Source organism: Hippichthys cyanospilos, chromosome 3, assembly GCF_059441005.1.
Source record: "Hippichthys cyanospilos isolate Australia breed blue-spotted pipefish chromosome 3, RoL_Hcya_1.0, whole genome shotgun sequence".
NCBI classification, from domain to species: Eukaryota; Metazoa; Chordata; class Actinopteri; order Syngnathiformes; family Syngnathidae; genus Hippichthys; species Hippichthys cyanospilos.
Genome location: NC_142371.1, coordinates 18,672,047 through 18,690,374, shown reverse-complemented (window position 1 = coordinate 18,690,374; position 18,328 = coordinate 18,672,047). Strand labels below are relative to the sequence as shown.

The 18,328-nt window shown below is 41.5% G+C and overlaps 3 protein-coding genes across 3 annotated transcripts; 2 read left to right on the top strand and 1 right to left on the bottom strand.

Annotated features, from left to right (window-relative positions):
• Positions 1–947: 947 nt before the first annotated feature.
• wnt4b (wingless-type MMTV integration site family, member 4b) lies at positions 948–8,636 on the top strand. The gene is made up of 9 exons (XM_088410069.1): positions 948–1,240; positions 2,086–2,302; positions 2,788–2,941; positions 4,606–4,690; positions 4,768–4,899; positions 5,127–5,269; positions 5,344–5,484; positions 6,476–6,638; positions 6,721–8,636. The coding sequence occupies exons 2-9, from the start codon at positions 2,214–2,216 to the stop codon at positions 6,888–6,890; spliced, it is 1,077 nt and encodes a 358-aa protein (XP_088266195.1). The 5' UTR covers positions 948–1,240; positions 2,086–2,213; the 3' UTR covers positions 6,891–8,636.
• A 22-nt stretch (positions 8,637–8,658) lies between these two features.
• Positions 8,659–13,048, bottom strand: cdc42l (cell division cycle 42, like). The gene is made up of 6 exons (XM_088410071.1): positions 12,928–13,048; positions 11,090–11,194; positions 10,918–10,990; positions 10,720–10,829; positions 10,391–10,588; positions 8,659–9,618 (listed from the first exon to the last, which is right to left on the bottom strand). Exons 2-6 carry the CDS (start codon positions 11,192–11,194, stop codon positions 9,529–9,531), a joined length of 576 nt encoding a protein of 191 aa, XP_088266197.1. The 5' UTR covers positions 12,928–13,048; the 3' UTR covers positions 8,659–9,528.
• Positions 13,049–13,263: 215 nt separating this feature from the next.
• On the top strand, positions 13,264–18,237 carry mlf2 (myeloid leukemia factor 2). Its single transcript, XM_088410070.1, has 8 exons — positions 13,264–13,602; positions 14,804–14,915; positions 15,010–15,045; positions 15,196–15,249; positions 16,745–16,873; positions 17,080–17,239; positions 17,378–17,599; positions 17,810–18,237. Exons 1-7 carry the CDS (start codon positions 13,559–13,561, stop codon positions 17,587–17,589), a joined length of 747 nt encoding a protein of 248 aa, XP_088266196.1. The 5' UTR covers positions 13,264–13,558; the 3' UTR covers positions 17,590–17,599; positions 17,810–18,237.
• Positions 18,238–18,328: the final 91 nt, after the last annotated feature.

The following is an 18,328-nucleotide window of genomic DNA, read 5'->3' as shown; positions in this document are numbered from 1 at the left end:
TGAAGCCATTTTGAGTTGTATTCAAAATGTTTTGAAATAAACAGATCAATAACTAAAAAAATACTTATTTTAAACATATTAAACAAACTATTGAATATTTTTAAGATTTTTTTCTAAGGAAATTTCGTAAAAAATACTTATGTTTTCTTTAATAACACATTTTTCACGAGAATGTTTTTATTATTTATTTTATTTCACAAGAATATTTTTATTAAATTTCATGAATAAACTATTGAATATTTCTAAGAAATATTTTGGGGAAAACATGTAAAAATACAAGTAGTATCAATACAATAGAGAATTTTTTACTCATACTGATAGTGTGAAAAAAAATCTTTCAGTGACATTTTAGAAACGTATTTCTTGACTTTTAATGAAACACCCACTTTGTATAACCACTTTATGCAGAAAATGTCATATTTTGTCGATAATTAATTTGATTATTAATTTTTCACTTTTTAAAAATTTCCCACTTACTGTCACCAGCGCTTAAGGCTCGGGGACCAATCCGTCACGGCTCACCTGTTAATCATGTGACAAGCTCAGCTGTGATTGGTCGTTACCCGAGCTTTCAGCACGTGCTATTTTCCGTGGACGGCAAGCGGCAGAATAAATGCTAAACAAAAGATTCACTTTCCTCCTTGTTGAAAGCGGCTAACTGTGTGAACGTACGAAACGTGCGCTGGAAATAAGGATCCGATTGAAGTGAGGCGTTTAATTGCGCGCGAGCTAATTGTGTAAAAGAGTTTTGCGTGGCATGCACAGGTAAACAAATCCCTTTCACGCAGCACCAATAAAGAGCTTTTATACACTGCATAGGACTGGAGGTGACCCCCCCCCCTCCCCATCCCGCCCATCGCTCCCACACCCCGGATCCCACCCTCGGTCGGGCCGCCTCTTTAAAAGCCATCAGTGGCCACTTCAAACCCAATCGGACTTTGCGGCACTGCCCAGCGCTCCCGAGCGTTTCTTCGTAGATGCTTCCGGAAGTGTGAAAGTTCACTTCTTGTTTAACGGAAGAGCCCTCGTGTTTTGTTGCGTTTAAGTCGACACGTGGACTTTTTACTTGTTTTTTTTTTTTTAAGGGAAAGGGGGGGAGGAGTCTGATGAACCCGCATGCAATTTGTGGAAAAGATCCACACGAGCATGCTGAGAGGAAGGTGACCCAAGAAATAGAACTTGGATTAAATTTCGCTTTGATCTGCAAATATTAAACTGGATACCACACCGCCACAGACTGGTAAGAGCAAATATTGTATGATTATATTATTACATTTTAAAAATGTCCCTTTAGATTCAAATATTCAGCAGTAAAAACAATACTGCAAATATTTGCTCATATATATTCTTGTAAAAAAATGTAAATAAAAAAATATACACACATATTGTTTGTACATGTATTTTACAATACATTTTTTAAATATTCACAATAATAATTTATATAAATATTTACAATACATTTTTTAAATATTCATGAATAAACTATTGAATTTATCCCAGTAATCTGCAGTATTTTAATCTGCAGAGAATTCAAATAAAAAAGGACGTTAAAAATGTTTTTCCTTCCATTTTAAAAAAAAATGCAACAATAAATAATAAAATTCTGTATTTAAAAAAATATTTTAATGATTTTTTTCTCAAATAAATTTTTTTTAAACTATATATTTTTTAATGTAGATTTTTTTTAATTTTCTTTTTTCATGCATTTCCCTGTATTAGAGGGAAACACAGTTAAGATTTAAAAAATTGTATTCCCCTAAAAAATATCTAAAAAAAAAATGGCACAACTGCTAATTGATAATAAAATTATTTTATATTATTTTTAATAATTGACTAATCATTTTGCAAGGCCCACAATTGCACAAATATTTCAAATTTTAATCTCTCAATAAAAAATATTCTTCAATATCCTTCATCCTATATGCAAGCAGACTGATTATCATTGTGTTGAATTTATATCCAACCTTTTTAATCGTCTTATTCGGACAACAAATATTTTAATCAAAATATTTAGCCAAATTTGTAATAGGCTACGACTACAACATTACTTAAAAAAAAAAAAAACAAGTTTGCTGTGTTTCGGAGCTATGAGGGGCTCAAGCCCAGGTTCAGGAGCAGGAACATAGAGCGGACGGACGTTGGGACGGAAGGACGGACGCGCTGTCCCGCGCGATACCCCGCCTGACCTGAGGGAGCGCCGGCCGGCCAGTCCGATGCCAAGCGTCTCCGCGGTCCATCTGACGGCACCGCTCCTCCTCCTGTTGCTATGGGCCAGCCAGCCCGCCATGGCAACCAACTGGCTGTAAGTGGGACGCGCATGCGGAAGGAGGGGACTTTGTTTGTCATGCTATAACGTTTAAAAGATAGTGACATGTCTCCCCGTCCCTTTCAGCGGCTCCCCGCTTTTTTCTTTGTCTCCCCGCCGCTGACCTTTCCCTTTTCTTACGCTTTAACGTCACTGGGGCTTGTTCGTCTTCTCTGCCGCTTGTCCGCTTGTCTCCCCCGCCCAAAAAAAAGATAATTCGGGCGACTTGTTACCTTGCCGTCCGTTATGCGCCCCCTGTGAGTTATTTGCGGCGTGTTTCTGAATCACGCCCGACTTTGGGCCCCCTGATCCCGCTGTGCATCGACGTTTTTTTCAATGCACCAGCCAAGTACCCCTAACCAATGCAAATAAGAAAAAAAAATAACGTAAAAAGTGCAATTTAGTAACGAGTGGCGTCATGTTCCAATCACTTTGCTCTTCATTTGAAAAGAAAAATGAAACGTTCCTTTTCATGTCCCCAGCTCCCTGGCGAGGCTGCCTCGCTCCAGGCCCGTGTCCGGTGCTGCCCCATGTGCGCGGCTGAGGGGGCTGACCCCGGGACAAGTGGGGGTGTGCAGGGCACGGGGGGAGGTCATGGAGTCCGTACGCAAGGCTGCCGAGATGGTCGTAGAGGAGGTAGGAGGCCATTTTGCTACAACGGCTCGTCGACTTTCATATAGTAGATGAGCATTGACAGTCACATTAACACCAACGAGCAATTCGAATCTTACCGCAATTCCCAAAATATCGGACGCAATGTGAATAAAACGTACCCTAAATTTTAGGGTCAAATTCTGGTATTTTCTATGTTACCGTGTATAAGATGGAGACGTCATAACTTTGACATGAACTTGTCCCTTTTAGTAATATTCCTGTGCGTGAACAAAGATGGACTCGGACGGTGGTTCAGCCCGCTCGCTTCTTCTATTAAAAAGATGCCGTAACAAGCTCAGCCAACACAAGCTGATTTTAGCTGTAAACTTGCGGTAAATATTGTAAGAATAATATAAAAATGCACATCTGTGCATCAAAACTCTTTTGTAGCTAACAGATTAATCTTCCGTCACCGTGCCACCCTTTTACTCCAAGAACTCTGCGATAAAAGTCCCCGTTCTGTTTTTACAGAATTCATTTTAAAAGCGCGGAATAGTTTTTACGTGACATTTGGGATGCTACGATTTGTGGACTGAATGAAATTTAGGCGACAGTTATAAGCGCTTCTCATATTCTAGATCCATAAAACATGAAGGACGCTTCTCGTTGTCATAAAATGGAAGTAACTTCAATAATTTAATGACGGCCATTAAGGAGGGCTGTATTTTTCTCCGGCGCCCTTACAAATATAACGACGGTTTTGATTTACAGTTTGAGAGTATGTTACTAATGGTGTAAGGGGAGGGAGACAGACATCCAAGGCCTGGAACTCATTTCCAGGAAAGCCCAGGGCAACCTGGAACAGGAGCTACGTGAAAATGTCCACTCTATGCTAAAATTGTTCAATTTGGGTGTAAAAATTTCGACTTTTGGACCGGTCTATTGCACAGGTGTAAAACTCTAAAATGCTGATTTGACTTCAGATTTCTGGCTGAAAAAAATAAGTTTTTTTTTCCTTCTCAATCTGTCTTTTGAACAATTTTTTACTGAATTCTGATTTCAAAGTTAGGTAAGTGTGTGACACTTAAATCTATTCCAACCCCCTGACAGAAACTATAAATATAATGTGGCCCACAAAAAAAAATGTTTGACACCCCCGACCTACTGGGATACAATTTCCCATGATATTCAAATCTTTTTTTTTTCTTTAAGCCTCTTTGCAAAAACAGCATATTTGAAGAGACAGACTAATATTTTTTTTCAGGGCCAATACCGTAGCTAATAGTCAAACAAGCTGATAACCGATGTTTGTAGTCAATATACAAATGAGAAACTATTGGCATTTAAACTACAATTTAACTGTAGAAATGTCTTTAATCGTGTGTAGATGGAACATTTCAGATTTGCATCATTTAGACTATAAATGATGCTCTTCAAAACATTAAATATGTTAAAATATAACTTGTTTAATTTCAAACGTTCCCAAGGTCAGCAGGACCACTGAAGTTAACTGAAAATTTAAACAAGAAGCTAAATTGAATTTGATAATCGATTTATTCTCGGCCCGGTGCCGATATTCGTTAAATTGAGAGTATCGGCGCCGATACTCTCAATAATCGGTCTATTTCAAACCGATCGTGTCGAATCCCGCGAGATCGATCGTGTTTCTAATAAATTGAATTGCAATAATTTCGTGTCCGGTTCAGTGTCAGCACCAATTCCGAAACCGTCGCTGGAACTGTTCCACCACCCCTCGCGGGATCAACGTATTCGGCAGAGTCATGAACCAAGGTGTGCCCAAAACCAATTGCCGCCACGGCGCGCTTGAAAATCGCAACGCTTTTTTAACAAATCTTTTTTTTAAACAGGCACCCGCGAAGCCGCCTTTGTGCACGCTTTGTCCTCTGCGGCCGTGGCGGTGGCCGTGACACGGGCGTGCACGCGCGGGGAGCTGGAGAGGTGCGGCTGTGACAGGAAGGTCAGAGGGGTGAGCCCCGAGGGTGAGCATGAATTCCGTTACCAGGAAAATTGCGGGGACGGGAGGGGGGGGGCACAGTGACTCATCGAAGGACACGCAAGCATAGAAGCGCCAATCAAAAGTGTCTCGATCCGGCGGCGATTTTGCCAGCCTGGAGTTTGGCCTCGTAACGTTTGCCCGCCCACGTGACACTTTCGGTTTTCTGCTCCGGCGAACGCAAAACGTGTTTCCCCGATATCGACGACCAAGGTTTCCAGTGGTCTGGCTGCAGCGACAACCTGTCCTACGGCGTGGCCTTTTCCCAAACATTCGTGGATGAACCGGAACGAGCCCGCGGGCTGTCTGCCGGCCGACCGCTGATGAACCTTCACAACAACGAGGCGGGTCGAAAGGTCGCCGGCCATTTCTTTTGTTTTATCGGCGACAACTCGGGAGGTACGGAAATCTCAACGTTTTATGTCCTTAGGCCATCCTTCACAACATGCAGGTGGAGTGCAAGTGTCACGGCGTGTCCGGTTCGTGCGAACTGAGGACCTGCTGGAAAGTCATGCCGCCGTTCCGCCGCGTCGGGATCGTGCTCAAGGAGCGCTTCGACGGAGCTACAGAGGTAATGCATAGACAAGCTTATGGAAATCAACCCAAAATTTGAGACTATAGGCTGCAACTTTTTTCTCACCATTTGAGCCCTGCGGTTTTTGCACTATAAAAGTTTGGCTTATCTGCAGTACTTTTTTTTTTTTTTTTTTAATAGCCACAAGAGGGCAATCGACCAGTAAAGCAAATGTGTATCTGATCAAGGTGTCAAATTATGGAACAACTGGAAAGATGTGAATGGCTGTTCTCATAAAAAAAAAATTGTAGTAAAAATATAAAACTACGAACATGTCTAAGATCTTGTATAAGTCTGTCATAAACTATATGTACTACATGGGCATATATGTATCACGTTATTATTTTCACAGTATTAATAGCCCTGGGGAAAACCCTTTTAAAAGACGATCATTTTGGAATTTATGGCAGAGATTATTATTAGAATAGTAGCCATCAATTACCTAATTTCTAGTAAGTACCTTGCTGTGGAAATCTGGTCAATTTCAGTCAACAGCAAGTGGTAAAATCAAACCATTTAGGTCCTGCAAACTCCAGTCCTCAAGGGCTGGTGTGCGGCATGTTTCTGATTTTACTCTCAAGCACAATAATTAGGATCATTTTAAAGCTCATGCAGAGCTAGCTGATGAGATAATTGGAATCGTGTGTTGGGGGGGGGGCCTGAAAAACATGCTGGACAGCAGACTGGACACCTGTGATTTAGGTTATCTAAATAGATTTTTTAATTTACTGCCGAAAACAGCCCAATATTTTTTAACATCCATTTCAAAATGTATAAAGGTTTATAATTTCCCAAAAATGGCACCAGATGGCAGCAAAGCACTACTTTAGTCAAAGTGAAGCGCCCAAACTCACTTTGTCATAGTTTCTAGAAGATGGTGGCGAAACAACTTTTTAAGATGCGAACAAATTCCCAATTCTCATTCCAAAACACAACTGAAAATTGTGGGAGAACAATTAACACGCTAAGCTCCCGATTCCTCCGGTAGGTCCGCCTGACTCGAATCGGATCCAGGACGGCTCTTCTACCCCGCGACCCCCAGGTGAAACCCCCTGCTGCCAGAGACCTGGTGTACCTTGCACCATCCCCGGATTTCTGTCACCTGGACCCTGACAACGGTATCCCCGGGACAGCTGGCCGGAGGTGCAACGGTGAGATATCTCCGACCCAAAAAGCAGAAAATCCAGACTATCCTCAACCTAAATCTAATTTTTGTGCAATGCACCGCACCAGGAACGTCGCGATTGGCACCGGACGGCTGCGAGCTGGTGTGCTGCGGGCCAGGCTACAGAGCGGGCCGGGCCGAGGTGGTGCAGCGGTGCTCCTGCAAGTTCTCCTGGTGCTGCTCGGTCCGCTGCCAGCAATGCAAGAACACGGTCACCATTCACACCTGCAGAGTTTGAAGCCGCTTCGGTCCCTATCGCCCCCGCCTCCCCCATATTATATAAACCTAACACCATAGTAAGAAACCCTCCAAAAAAAAACCCGCCAGACACACTCCTGAACCACAGGATGAGGGTAGGACTATTTCCCCACTGATGACACGGTTATCTTAATCGTCTTACTTTCTTAATCATTTTTACAACGAAGCAGTGAGGCCGTACTTGATTTTGACATACAAGTTGGCCCACACGCCGAATGAAAGCCCAAACAGGGTTCCATTCATTCTTCTTACACATTCATAACACTGAAACTGACAAGCACAGATGTGCATGCGCAGTAGCACACTCATCACTCACAATGGAAAGTGGTTTGAGCATTTATTCAATATCCTAGATCAGCTGCTACTGAAGATTTCTGGCTCATCAGCCAGAAAATTGCATTACTAAATGAACATCACCACTCTAAAGGGACAAAATAATGGCATACGACATTTTGCAAAGCAGTCACTGACAATTTAGCAATATGTTACTTCATCTTCCAATCAATTTGCTCTTAACTTGAAAAGGAAAACAGACTATTAGTCACAGCATAAAAAAGCATTAAAAATGCTGATCCAAAGCATAAACTATTATAAAATCTCAGATCAAAATATCTTACTGCACAGTGAATTTCGTAGATACATTTGTTTACATAAAAAGACTACTTGGTCACGCAAAATATAAAAGTACATTATACACTTGAGATTCAAACATTCACAGTGAATCCAGGTGTAAATTTTACTGTTTAGTTTGCAACTGAAGTCTTTTTTATAAAAGCGTACTAAAGAAATTTACTGTGTAGTAATGCTTTTTCGCCGGCTTGTGCCTCTTCGGCCTACTAGTATTTAAGGCTAACACTACTAGTACTCTTTAGCCTACCGAGCAAGATAACTGGTTGTTGTTGTACATGCTAGTATGGCAGGATTGTAATAAGAAGTTTGATTAAATTTTGGATTGAGATTTTTTAACTCTTCTTTAACTCTTTCAGTGCCATGGACAATATTTTTCGTCTTGTACCTTGAAATACCCGTAAAAATGCTCGGTTGGCACTCTCGGGGTTGCCTTCTCGAATAAAACTTGGCACTGAAAGAGTTAACTAGTGATGTGAACTAGTTGACAAGTGCATGCTGCTGGTAATTCTAGTGACATGAAATGCTACTAGTCAACATCTAGCACTTAACTAGCCGCACACGTACGTAAAATGCAGATGCAAACTAGTGCAGTTTTTCCTCACTAGTAACATGTGACAGAGCTACTAGCGAAGGGAAAAAAATATACTAGTACACGGGCATTAACTGAGGACTAGTGATATGGAATAAATGCTCAGGATTCCATTATTCACTCATAGCAGCTAATCTACTGAACCGACAAGGCTCTCAAAGCGGAACGTAAGCGTCACTAACGGAAACGTTACAGCACCGGTATTATTTTCTAGCCGCATTAACGTCCTCTCCGTGGCCGTTTATTTATTGCAAAGCGGAACCGTTGCTGCCTCCGACAGACACGTTAAACGCAGGGAATAACTTCTACTGACATCGACGGCCGTCCATCTTGTTTTCACTTGCTCGATTCGCTTCGGTCAATCTTGTACACGCACTCGCGGTGCTTTCTCGCATGTTGTCTAATAAATAAAAAAAAAAAATGCAGTAGTTTTGCCACACTACAATGTTTTTTTTTCCTTTTGTCCGGTTACACTCATGTCCCGTTTTCATAATATATATTTCAGAAAAAAAAGGTGCTTGCGTTCACGTCAGTTCAACCATTTTATTACAAATATTATGCGATTACAAACTCCCACCAATTTACTAACAAATGTTATCCTCTTAATCGTTCCAAGATTAAGATCTATGCAAAATATTACAGCTTAAACTTCTCTGGTTTTGCATTAACAATCACCCTGTTGGTACTCAAGTGACGTCACACAAAAAATAAAATCTCTCAAAACGGGGGAAAAAAAATTCACTTGCTAAAAAGGTCCCAAAATAAAGTCACATAAAATCAATGCAATATACACAGAGAAAGAATAAAATAAATTGTTTAAGTCACCCGCAGAAGGGGAAAAAAAAAAGGGAAAATGGCCACCCCCTAATCACTGAGAGTTTGGTAGGAAGTGGAGTGTATTGAATCTCTTGTGCTCCCATCATTCATATGACTCAGAAAAGATATTAAGTTGCCCCTTTACATTAGAACCAAAGTTGACTACAAACTAACTTGTTTTGTCCGTCTTTACTCCATCAAACCGGGAGAAAAGCCGCAACCCCGCAGGCCACGTAAAGTTAAAAGAAAACGATAGAATGCAAATCTCTTGAAAGGGAGGTGGAGGGTTCCTGCCCCGTTTGTGGAGAACACTACCGCTCGTTCTAAAAGCTTTCAGCGATGAGGAGATGGTTGATACTACCCGCATTGGCTATACTGCACACTGACCTTTCGCTCCTTTTGCTTCTTTCGACTCTTATTTTTTGAAGGCACACGCACCGCAGAATCCCCTTTAGAAGTCTCTTTGTACCTTCCCCGCTGTCCCAATTGGCCACTGAACTTGTTGAAGTTTTGAACACCCCCCCCCCCCCCCCCATTTTTTTTTATTTTTGAATATACCGTTTGGTCTCTGACTGCCGCTGGTCTATAGAAGGACGCACTTCTTCTTGGATTTGTTCTCGGGGGGCTCCAAGGCGGCCAGGATGGCCTCATCAAACACGTTCTTAAGGCCTCGCTGCTCGACAGAAACAAGAGGAAGGAGGCGTCACATACAGTTGCTGTCTCAAAACCCAAATGCAACCACGCAATTTGTTTCAGCCGTGGACCAGTTTTAAAATAAATATAATCCTCCCTAAGGAGTAAAATTACTTTCAGGAGTTAATGATAATTTTAAAAAGGCTTTGTTTGAGTCTTTTTATACATTATATAGTGTGGAAAAAAAATATTGGGAAAGAAAAAGTGAATTTCTTGCTGCTTCAGCTGGTTTCTGAGTTTGGTCATGTAACGTCCACAAGCTTAGTCGTGATTGGTTGTTACCAGAGCCCTGCACAACTGTTTTCATTTTCAGTCAACAGGAAGCATAAAAAAAGTAGATTTTGCTACATAATTCCACACATACGAGTGACTACATAGAATGTATTACTGAGTTTGGGGTTGAATTCCCCTTTTAAAAAAAGAACCCAGATTCAAATGCTTTTATTTTGTGCAAACACTTGAACAATACCCCCCAAGGTACTATCATTCACTAGGAACTGCATGAGTCAGGTGGTAGTGTTCCAAATTACACTAGCGTGAGCTATTGTAATTTGCTCCAAAACTATATTTGTAAATTTTACTTTGAATTGGAGTGAAAAAATATCGAAGAATATCGATCCTAATTTTTGTTCAAGCGAATTGCAATCACGTCCCATTTTACACAGGCGATGCAATATGGTGTTTAGGACAAAGTTCTTCGAGATCGACTGCATTCGCGGCATAGCTATCACAGTACAACAAATCCTAGTTACCTGTGTGAGAGCAGAGCACTCCACGTATTTGACAGCCCGAAGTTCCCGGGCTAACTTTTCAGCAGTCTCGGGGTACAGGGGGCGCTGTTTGTTCTTGGCCAGCTTCTCGATGGTGTTGCTGTCCTCCCGCAGGTCCACCTGAGTGCCCACCAGCAGGAAGGGCGTACGTGGGCAGTGGTGGGAAATCTCAGGAACCCACTAAAGAGGAGGAGGAAACAAGTGACATTTTTAAAACTGAAGAAGCTCCAGGCTGATTGTTCACTTTTGAAAACATGATTGACAGCTACGCTTGTCAATGGGTTAATGAATGAGCAAAAGGCAAAACTGACCTTCTCCTTGACGTTTTCAAAAGAAGATGGGGAGACGACGGAGAAGCACACAAGGAACACGTCTGTCTGTGGGTAGCTGAGAGGACGCAGCCTGTCGTAGTCCTCCTGACCTGAATGTGCAGGAAAAAAAAAACGACAATGAGGTTTTTGTAATATACGCGAGTGACACAAATGACAATTTCAGTTTAAATTCCTTACCTGCAGTGTCAAAAAGGCCTAGTGTGTAGGGCTCGCCCCCGATCATCACTGTCACTGCATAGTTGTCAAAAACCTTGAAAAAACAAGATGCCCCATTCCAACAGTATTGTTCATTTACTTTCAACCAAATTAAACAGAAAATTGAATTGGAGAAAATAGATGATAACCTTACCGTAGGCACATATTCTGAGGGGAACTTGTTGGTCGTGTAGGAGATGAGTAAGCAAGTCTTTCCTACCGCACCATCCCCGACAACTACACATTTTATAGTCTGCATCTAATAAGGCAAACACAAAAGAAAAAAGAAAAAAGAAAAATCAAAGGACAAACATGTTTCTAATGAACCTGTACAAGTTACGTCAAGTTATCGAATGTATATCTGGCAAGTTCCCAGATAGAATTTCAGTTTACGCCAGCCACCTTATCAGCATGACACTTTTTTTAATGCCACAATGACCATCATGACAAACAGGTTTTAAAGATCAGTTCACTTACTTCGCCATTTTAGCAGTAAGGCATTATTGAGGCTATAATTAAATTGATGATCATTTTTTTGTTATTTTACTGCCAACAGACACATTTCGCACTTGCTTTCGGCTGAAAATGACGCGCCGAAGGCTCATGTAACAACTAATCATGGCTCATCTGTGAGTCATGTGATGTTCACAAGCTGAGCAGTGATTGGTCCTGAGCCTTCGGCACATGTCATTTCTAGTCCATAGTAAGTGGCTAAATTGTCCATTAGCTGTAAATTAAAAATAATTGTCATCAAACTGTAGACAAAAAAATTGTTTACTACTGAAAATAATTGAGACTTTACTGGCACAGCAGCTGTTTACGGACAGTAGTCTAAACAGGCAAAACTGCCGAAAGCGCCCCTAACAGCCATTGCCTAAATTCTAACATACCTCTAAATTTCTCTAAAACTCTTGCCTGTTTGAAAACCCCCATGCCTAATAAAGGTCATTTTTGCCTGTTTAGACGTTTACAGTGCCCAGTACAGGGTTAAATAAGTGTAAGATCCCTTTAATCTTTTTTATAGTGTGCACTATAAAAAACAAAAAAACAAAATGGTGCTGACTGTCTGCTCATACCACCACCATATACTCTTGAATGAAAACCTATACGGAAACTTAACATGCGGGCAAAACAGGAAGGAAGATTGGGTAAGAGTTATTGTCCTGTTGCATGGTGCTTTTAAATACATGCATGCAATTGCTTATAAATCCATACGTTGGTTCACCAGCCCAATCTTTAAATATTCAAAATCATTTAAGTGTGCAAATGCACATAAGGATAAACTTTTAACTGTGTCAAAATGAGCATTACGCGTTTAAAGGGACGATATTCATCAATTCACCTGCTAATCGCTAGTAAAGTTCATATTTTGAAAGGGAATTGTTTTTTTTCTGCCCTAAGAGGATTTGTTTGGGAGTGAGGGAGGTTCGTCGTGCCATACTTGTTAATACATGTACAAGCAAAAAAAAAAAAACCACACACACACACACACACACACACACACATCGACGACAGCGGATCACTTCCGCACGGGCTACAAAAGAATGTTTAACAAAATGAAACGTAATAATCATCCAGACATGACAATCCTACAATTATATCATAAAGCCCGTTTCTATGTAAACGCCCTAAACTTCAAAGGAGTATCAATAAAACGCCACAAATACACAAACGAGATTATAAAACATAAAAGTGTGCTAAAAGTCCCCTTTGTCGTCCCAAAGGATCGTCGCACGCTATTTAACAAAGACAAACGTTCATAAAAATGCAAAATGTGGCAAATGTGACAAGTGCATAAAAGAGATTGATGCTAGGCATAGCATTTACACACGCACACACACATAGCTCGGTGGCAACACAGCAACCAGCCCAATTTACTCACTTTTCCCTTCTGGGTGAGTCACGAATGCTCAAAATTCTCTAGTGCGTGTGTCCAGCCGTGGAAAGAACAAGAATTTTACCGTACGAAGCGTCTTTTTCAACTCTACTCACCGTTTTTTCCTTTCGACAGGTTAGGCGTTGGTTACATCCGGGTTTGAGGGTCGAAAGACTTTGTGCGCAAGCGCACTATAGACGTACCGCAACTTGGTCTGTGGATGAAACAGCCCCACGCAGAGGAAGCGGTCACACACCAAGCTACAAAAATAAAATGCAAACGTCATCCTATTTGTCATTTTATTTGAGAACTACGGGTTTTTATTATCACTTGTATTATCACAAGAATGTTATGCGAGCAGGAAGTTTGATAAAATGCTCTATAAATAGATGCATAGTGTCGCGATTTTCTTTTATACCTATGTTTTGATAAATCTACAACCGGAAATAACCATGGTATACATAAGCGCTCTGTAAGCTAATTTGCCTTCTCTTTGTCAAATTTGACTTCCGTTTCTCATGTTTTGTTCGGGCTTCTGGAATCTGCCATCCCGGCTTTACGGCGCATTAGTTTTCCGCTTTGCTTCACCTAAAGTATTCCGGACAACAGAGTTACCCCCATTTTGATCTGGGAGGGGGGCTCGAGAACATCGCGCTGTCGTTCGTGGGGAAAACAACGTCTATTTACCTAGCTAGCTAGCTAGCTGGCTAACAGCAGCCAGCTGAGTTGCATCACCAGCCGTCGAACATGTTTCGATTCCTGAATGACGTCGATGACGACCCCTACATGCTGTGAGTAAACACACCAAATTTGCAGCTCAAAGGCACCGAATGCATTTAGAACTTCGCTTTGGAGCACATCGCGTGCTTTTCTCGTTGTGCTTGGAGGCAGGTTACTCGTTCCCTGGCCTAGCGTGTTGCACCAGACCCGTTTTACTAAGAGCTCGGCGACATCGCTTTTCAATCACGATAACTTGAAATATATTGCGAGAGAAAATCTAAAGCGTATTGCAAGTATCTCCCAGAGAACGTGCGTGATTGATGGTGATGCAAAGGCATTGAATTAGAGGTGTGTTTCTGCATGACAGCATCTCACGTCATGCTTATAAAATATGAAATATAAATCAGGGCCAGCAATGTGATGCTGAAGTGAGAATTGAGCACAGAAGTAGATGAGACAAGAAACATGCCTGGCAAATAAACGTAGTTATTAATCAGATTCGAAAACAGTTCATCCATACGATGTGAAGTTTAATGTTAGAAAATGCACATTAAATATAAGAGCCACCTACTGATGTCGATCATTTTATTTTTGATTATTTTGGTTAAAATTGCCAGGCAGATGAGCGGTTTTCCACCCTGATTCTAAATAACAGATTAATTTTCATGTGCTGTATTTCCTAGCAATGCTCTTTTGGAAATTATGTGGTGACATGGCAATAAAAAATCTGAATAATAAAAATCTATTTACTCACGTGTCACACTTATAGTTGTATTGTTTAACAGAAGTATTGAAAGTGTGCTAAATATGTTTGATATTAAGAGTAATGAGTTTGTGTGTAATTATTGGTGCCAAGTAGTGGAAAAGACATTTTTAAAACATTCCTATATAGCATGTTTCTTTAAAATTGCATGAAATTAATCAACTATTTTCTATTCTCATTTCTACTTTGATCGATCATATGATCGGATGCCATCGTGTTTATTGATACTGTGAAATAAGACCAGGTATCGTCCCATTACCAAGTATCGGTACTTTCCCATCCCCAGGATAAAGCCTGTATGATTTTCTTGAAAGTAATAACAACATAAAAATAAATAGGTTGCTTCTACAAGTAAAACAAAACCTACTTTCCCATTAGTCATCCACCAGAATGTTCTGACTTTGTTTACCTAAAGCATAACTACTTTTTTGTTGTATTTCACCCAATCACTTGATGAAACTAAGATGAAAGGTTGGTGAAGCCTCCGTGTTTGCGTTTTTGCCTTGTAGCGATCCTTTCGCTGCACACAGGCAGCAGATGAGGAGCATGTTCGGACCGTTCGGCATGGACCCTTTTGCACTCGCGCCACAGATTCAAGCGCCTCGGGCGCCACGGCGACAGGTAAAGAGCAATATTAACAGTGTTAATAAATTAATTAAAGAATGTTTTGATTTGAGTTTTTCCCACTTTACATTTACCATTTATCATTTTCCAGGCTGGTGCGCTGACCCCGTTTGGCATGATGGGAATGGTGAGTGTCTCAACTATCTTGGTCTCATTCTTCGTTCTAGCGAATTGGTCAAAATAGATTTTGAAATTTTACATTGAAATTGTTTCCATAATCAATCCTTGAGATGTTTTTAAGCCATTTGTTAGCTCACATTATTTTTGCTGTTTGTAGGGTGGAGGCTTCATGGACATGTTTGGGATGATGGGAGAAATGATGGAAAACATGGTGAGTTTTTCGTCAGATCACCTCCGATGTAATCCTCTCACTTTTGGTATGATTCCGATATTGATGTTCTTTTTCAATGTTTTCTAATGCTGTGACAGAAACACAACATTTTTCTTTGCAAATTAAGAACAAATGAATTGGAACATGTGCCAACTTTTGATAAATGTTATGTATTCTTTGGAAAACATTGTTTGCCTTCAATTTGTTTGGTGATTCCATTGTTATTCCTGATGCTATTTTCAGACAAATGGTTAAATCTGAGACAAATGGTGTAGTGCTGTTTTAAGGCCCCACACCCCATTTAAAAATGCTCTTCACTGGTTAGGGAATACTAGGCTGATTTTTAAAAAAAAATTACAGGTGGTATATCATTAAAAAAGGGTTGAGAAACACTGGCCTACAATACTGTCCAATTGCAATTTGATGCGATTGACAGAATGATGCATGCTATTTATTTATTTATTTATTTGATTACAAAACATGAGAAGTGACTTGATCAAGTGAAACATCAAAGAATAATACCATTTGAGTTCCATAAATTAAACCTCAAGCACGGGAATAAAATAAACATGGAATAAATTAATGGCCCCTCTGTATACGAGCGCTAATTTTTGAATATCGCATCAATATCAGATCGTGCAATCTTACATCCAAATCATCCATATAACTGATTTGAGAAGGACACAAAAGGCCACGGTTTCTGTATTCCTTGCCAAATCCTCAATCTACTACAAAAATAAAACAGTACAAACAAAACAAAATTCAAACAACAAACGCCATTATAGATCATCTCAGCAGCTTTATTTGGGTGTTGGTAACATAATTATCGTGCCTCTGACATCAGGTGTGTCGCGCAGGTGTGTGACAATGGAATGTCCCTCGTGGATGCTGTGACGCAAGCTTTACAAAAAGGACACCAAGTAGTCTGCACCCAGTTGTTTACAGAAATGTTGCAAGGGTCACACCCACCAACAGTGGAACGCCTGGCACTATATTTATGTCTGCATAGTATTCTTGATCAACACCCTAACTTTAAAGGTAGATGGATACACATTGGTGGTTTTCAAATCTGATTAAAAATGGATCTTTGATGTCTATATTTGTCAATGGCAGCGACTGTGTTAAGTGAATCACGGCAAGGCCAGTAAAAATAGATCTTTGACGCCTATATCTGTCAGGTGAATGAGTTCATCATTGAGCCGAAAGAAAATTAGTGCCTGCTCTGGGTTTCTTTTCGGGCTCCTTTTGACTGCGTGTTTTATTATCTTCCTATTGTCAAGTGTCCTAAAATAGCCTAACTTGAATGAATCCCATTTTTCACTTTCTCTTGGTTTGAGTGCTTTTTGTCATGGTTGGTCGACAGGAAATTGTGTGACCCTTTTCGGTGTTATATCGAAAAGCTATCCAAGTACCAACATTGGCATAAAAATCATACATGCGTACCTTTGTAAACAGAGGTCCCCGGTCGATAATAGTTTGCGTTGTTCTCCTCCAGGAGAGGATTTCTGGATCGCCCAACTGCCAGACTTTCTCATCTTCAACAGTGATCTCCTACTCTTCCATGGACTCCGGGGCTCCTACGGTGTACCAACAAACCCATCAAACAAGACATGGACCCGGAGGGGTGAGAATTTGCAGTTAAATGCTCACGAGATCGCCATTTTAAAAATGCGTCCCAATACATATAAGCAGTTAGCCCGAGGGGCCAGTCATAACAACGAAAACCACATAGCAGCTTCCCGGGGCCACGTTACACGTGCAGGGGTGGCGCATTTGGACTTCGAGTTTGCATACCGACCGCTTTCCTAAACGCGACGCGATCGGTTGCAGATCCGCGAGACCCGCCAGTCCATGCGAGACAGCGAAAGCGGCGTGGAGCGCATGGCCATCGGCCACCACATCGGCGAGCGCGCGCACATCATGGAGCGATCGCGGAACCACCGGACCGGAGACCGCGAGGAACGGCAGGACTTCATCAACCTGGATGAGAGTGAGTGCGAGGATGCTCACTTTGCTGTGATGTGTAAAATGTAGTTGAGAGACAAATAAATTGACTTCCAAGCTTGATCAGAGAAGATGGAACCCCTGAGCTGATGCTTTTAACAACCGGCCCTCCTTCTCCCATCAGCCGAGGCCGAGGCCTTCGACGCCGAGTGGAGGACTCAGGCGGGGCGATACGCTCCCCCCAGCGCCCGGGGGCTGGATTACGGCCGAGACCGACGGGCGGGGGGCCAGCAGCTGGCCATCACCGCGCCACCCGGTTCCACGACCCCGCCGGGACACCGGCACGACTCCCCCCGACACCACCCGCCTCAGTCCCGCCCGCGTTACGATTGGTGAAAGGTGTCAGGTACGTATTATCCCGAACAAACTTCTACATGGGTTACTCTCACGTCCCCAAAACATCCCCAAATACTCAAATGATTAGTATTTTTTTTATTATTGACAAAAACCTTGAAAAAGCATGAGTTTGTCCCAAATGTGTTACAGGTATCGAACGCTTGCGCACTCACCGATATGATGACGCAACTATTGCTGACGTTCCTCTTTCTGCCCACAGAAGGCCCAGCTGTGAACATGCCGACCGTGGGGGGAGAGGATGCCGTGACCCGCGTTGAGGATCGTCCCAACTTCCTTGTTGATGTTTAAGTCGACCGGACCGTCTATACATAAAACACATAACATCTCCCCCAAAAAAGAAAAAAAAAAACAAAAAACAAGAAGGCCCCACCCCATCCACACGCAGTTGATAGTCTTAGAATGAATCCTCTGCACACACGCTTGTACAAATGACTCGCTTCCTCCTCAAGATTTGATGTGTGTGTTTTTGCCCACTAAAAGTGCTCCGAGTTTCAAGTGCATCTGCTGTACAGTTCGTCTTATGTTTGTGGAGACACACAAATGTGTCTGTGACATGAATTGTATACTGTTGACTCATTAAACTAGCTAGTTAGATGAAAGTCAATTAAACATTGATAGATAACTACAGCCTGTGTCTCTTTTGTTTGTTAATTGTCCTGCATACTTTGCCAGTTTTGTCCTTTACACAGTTAGCAAAGTTAGCAGAGTTGAGTTGCGG

Excerpts from the sequence above, each read along its gene's own strand:
- wnt4b (XM_088410069.1), top strand. The coding sequence starts at position 2,214 with ATGCCAAGCGTCTCCGCGGTCCATCTGACGGCACCGCTCCTCCTCCTG. Across the intron at positions 4,900-5,126 it reads CAGAGGGGTGAGCCCCGAGG|GTTTCCAGTGGTCTGGCTGC; the intron begins GTGAGCATGAAT and ends TCGACGACCAAG. Across the intron at positions 5,485-6,475 it reads GCTTCGACGGAGCTACAGAG|GTCCGCCTGACTCGAATCGG; the intron begins GTAATGCATAGA and ends TTCCTCCGGTAG.
- cdc42l (XM_088410071.1), bottom strand. The coding sequence starts at position 11,194 with ATGCAGACTATAAAATGTGTAGTTGTCGGGGATGGTGCGGTAGGAAAG. Across the intron at positions 10,991-11,089 it reads CCTCAGAATATGTGCCTACG|GTTTTTGACAACTATGCAGT; the intron begins GTAAGGTTATCA and ends TGTTTTTTCAAG. Across the intron at positions 10,830-10,917 it reads AGGCCTTTTTGACACTGCAG|GTCAGGAGGACTACGACAGG; the intron begins GTAAGGAATTTA and ends CTGCACATTCAG.
- mlf2 (XM_088410070.1), top strand. The coding sequence starts at position 13,559 with ATGTTTCGATTCCTGAATGACGTCGATGACGACCCCTACATGCT. Across the intron at positions 13,603-14,803 it reads GATGACGACCCCTACATGCT|CGATCCTTTCGCTGCACACA; the intron begins GTGAGTAAACAC and ends TTTGCCTTGTAG. Across the intron at positions 16,874-17,079 it reads CAAGACATGGACCCGGAGGG|ATCCGCGAGACCCGCCAGTC; the intron begins GTGAGAATTTGC and ends GATCGGTTGCAG.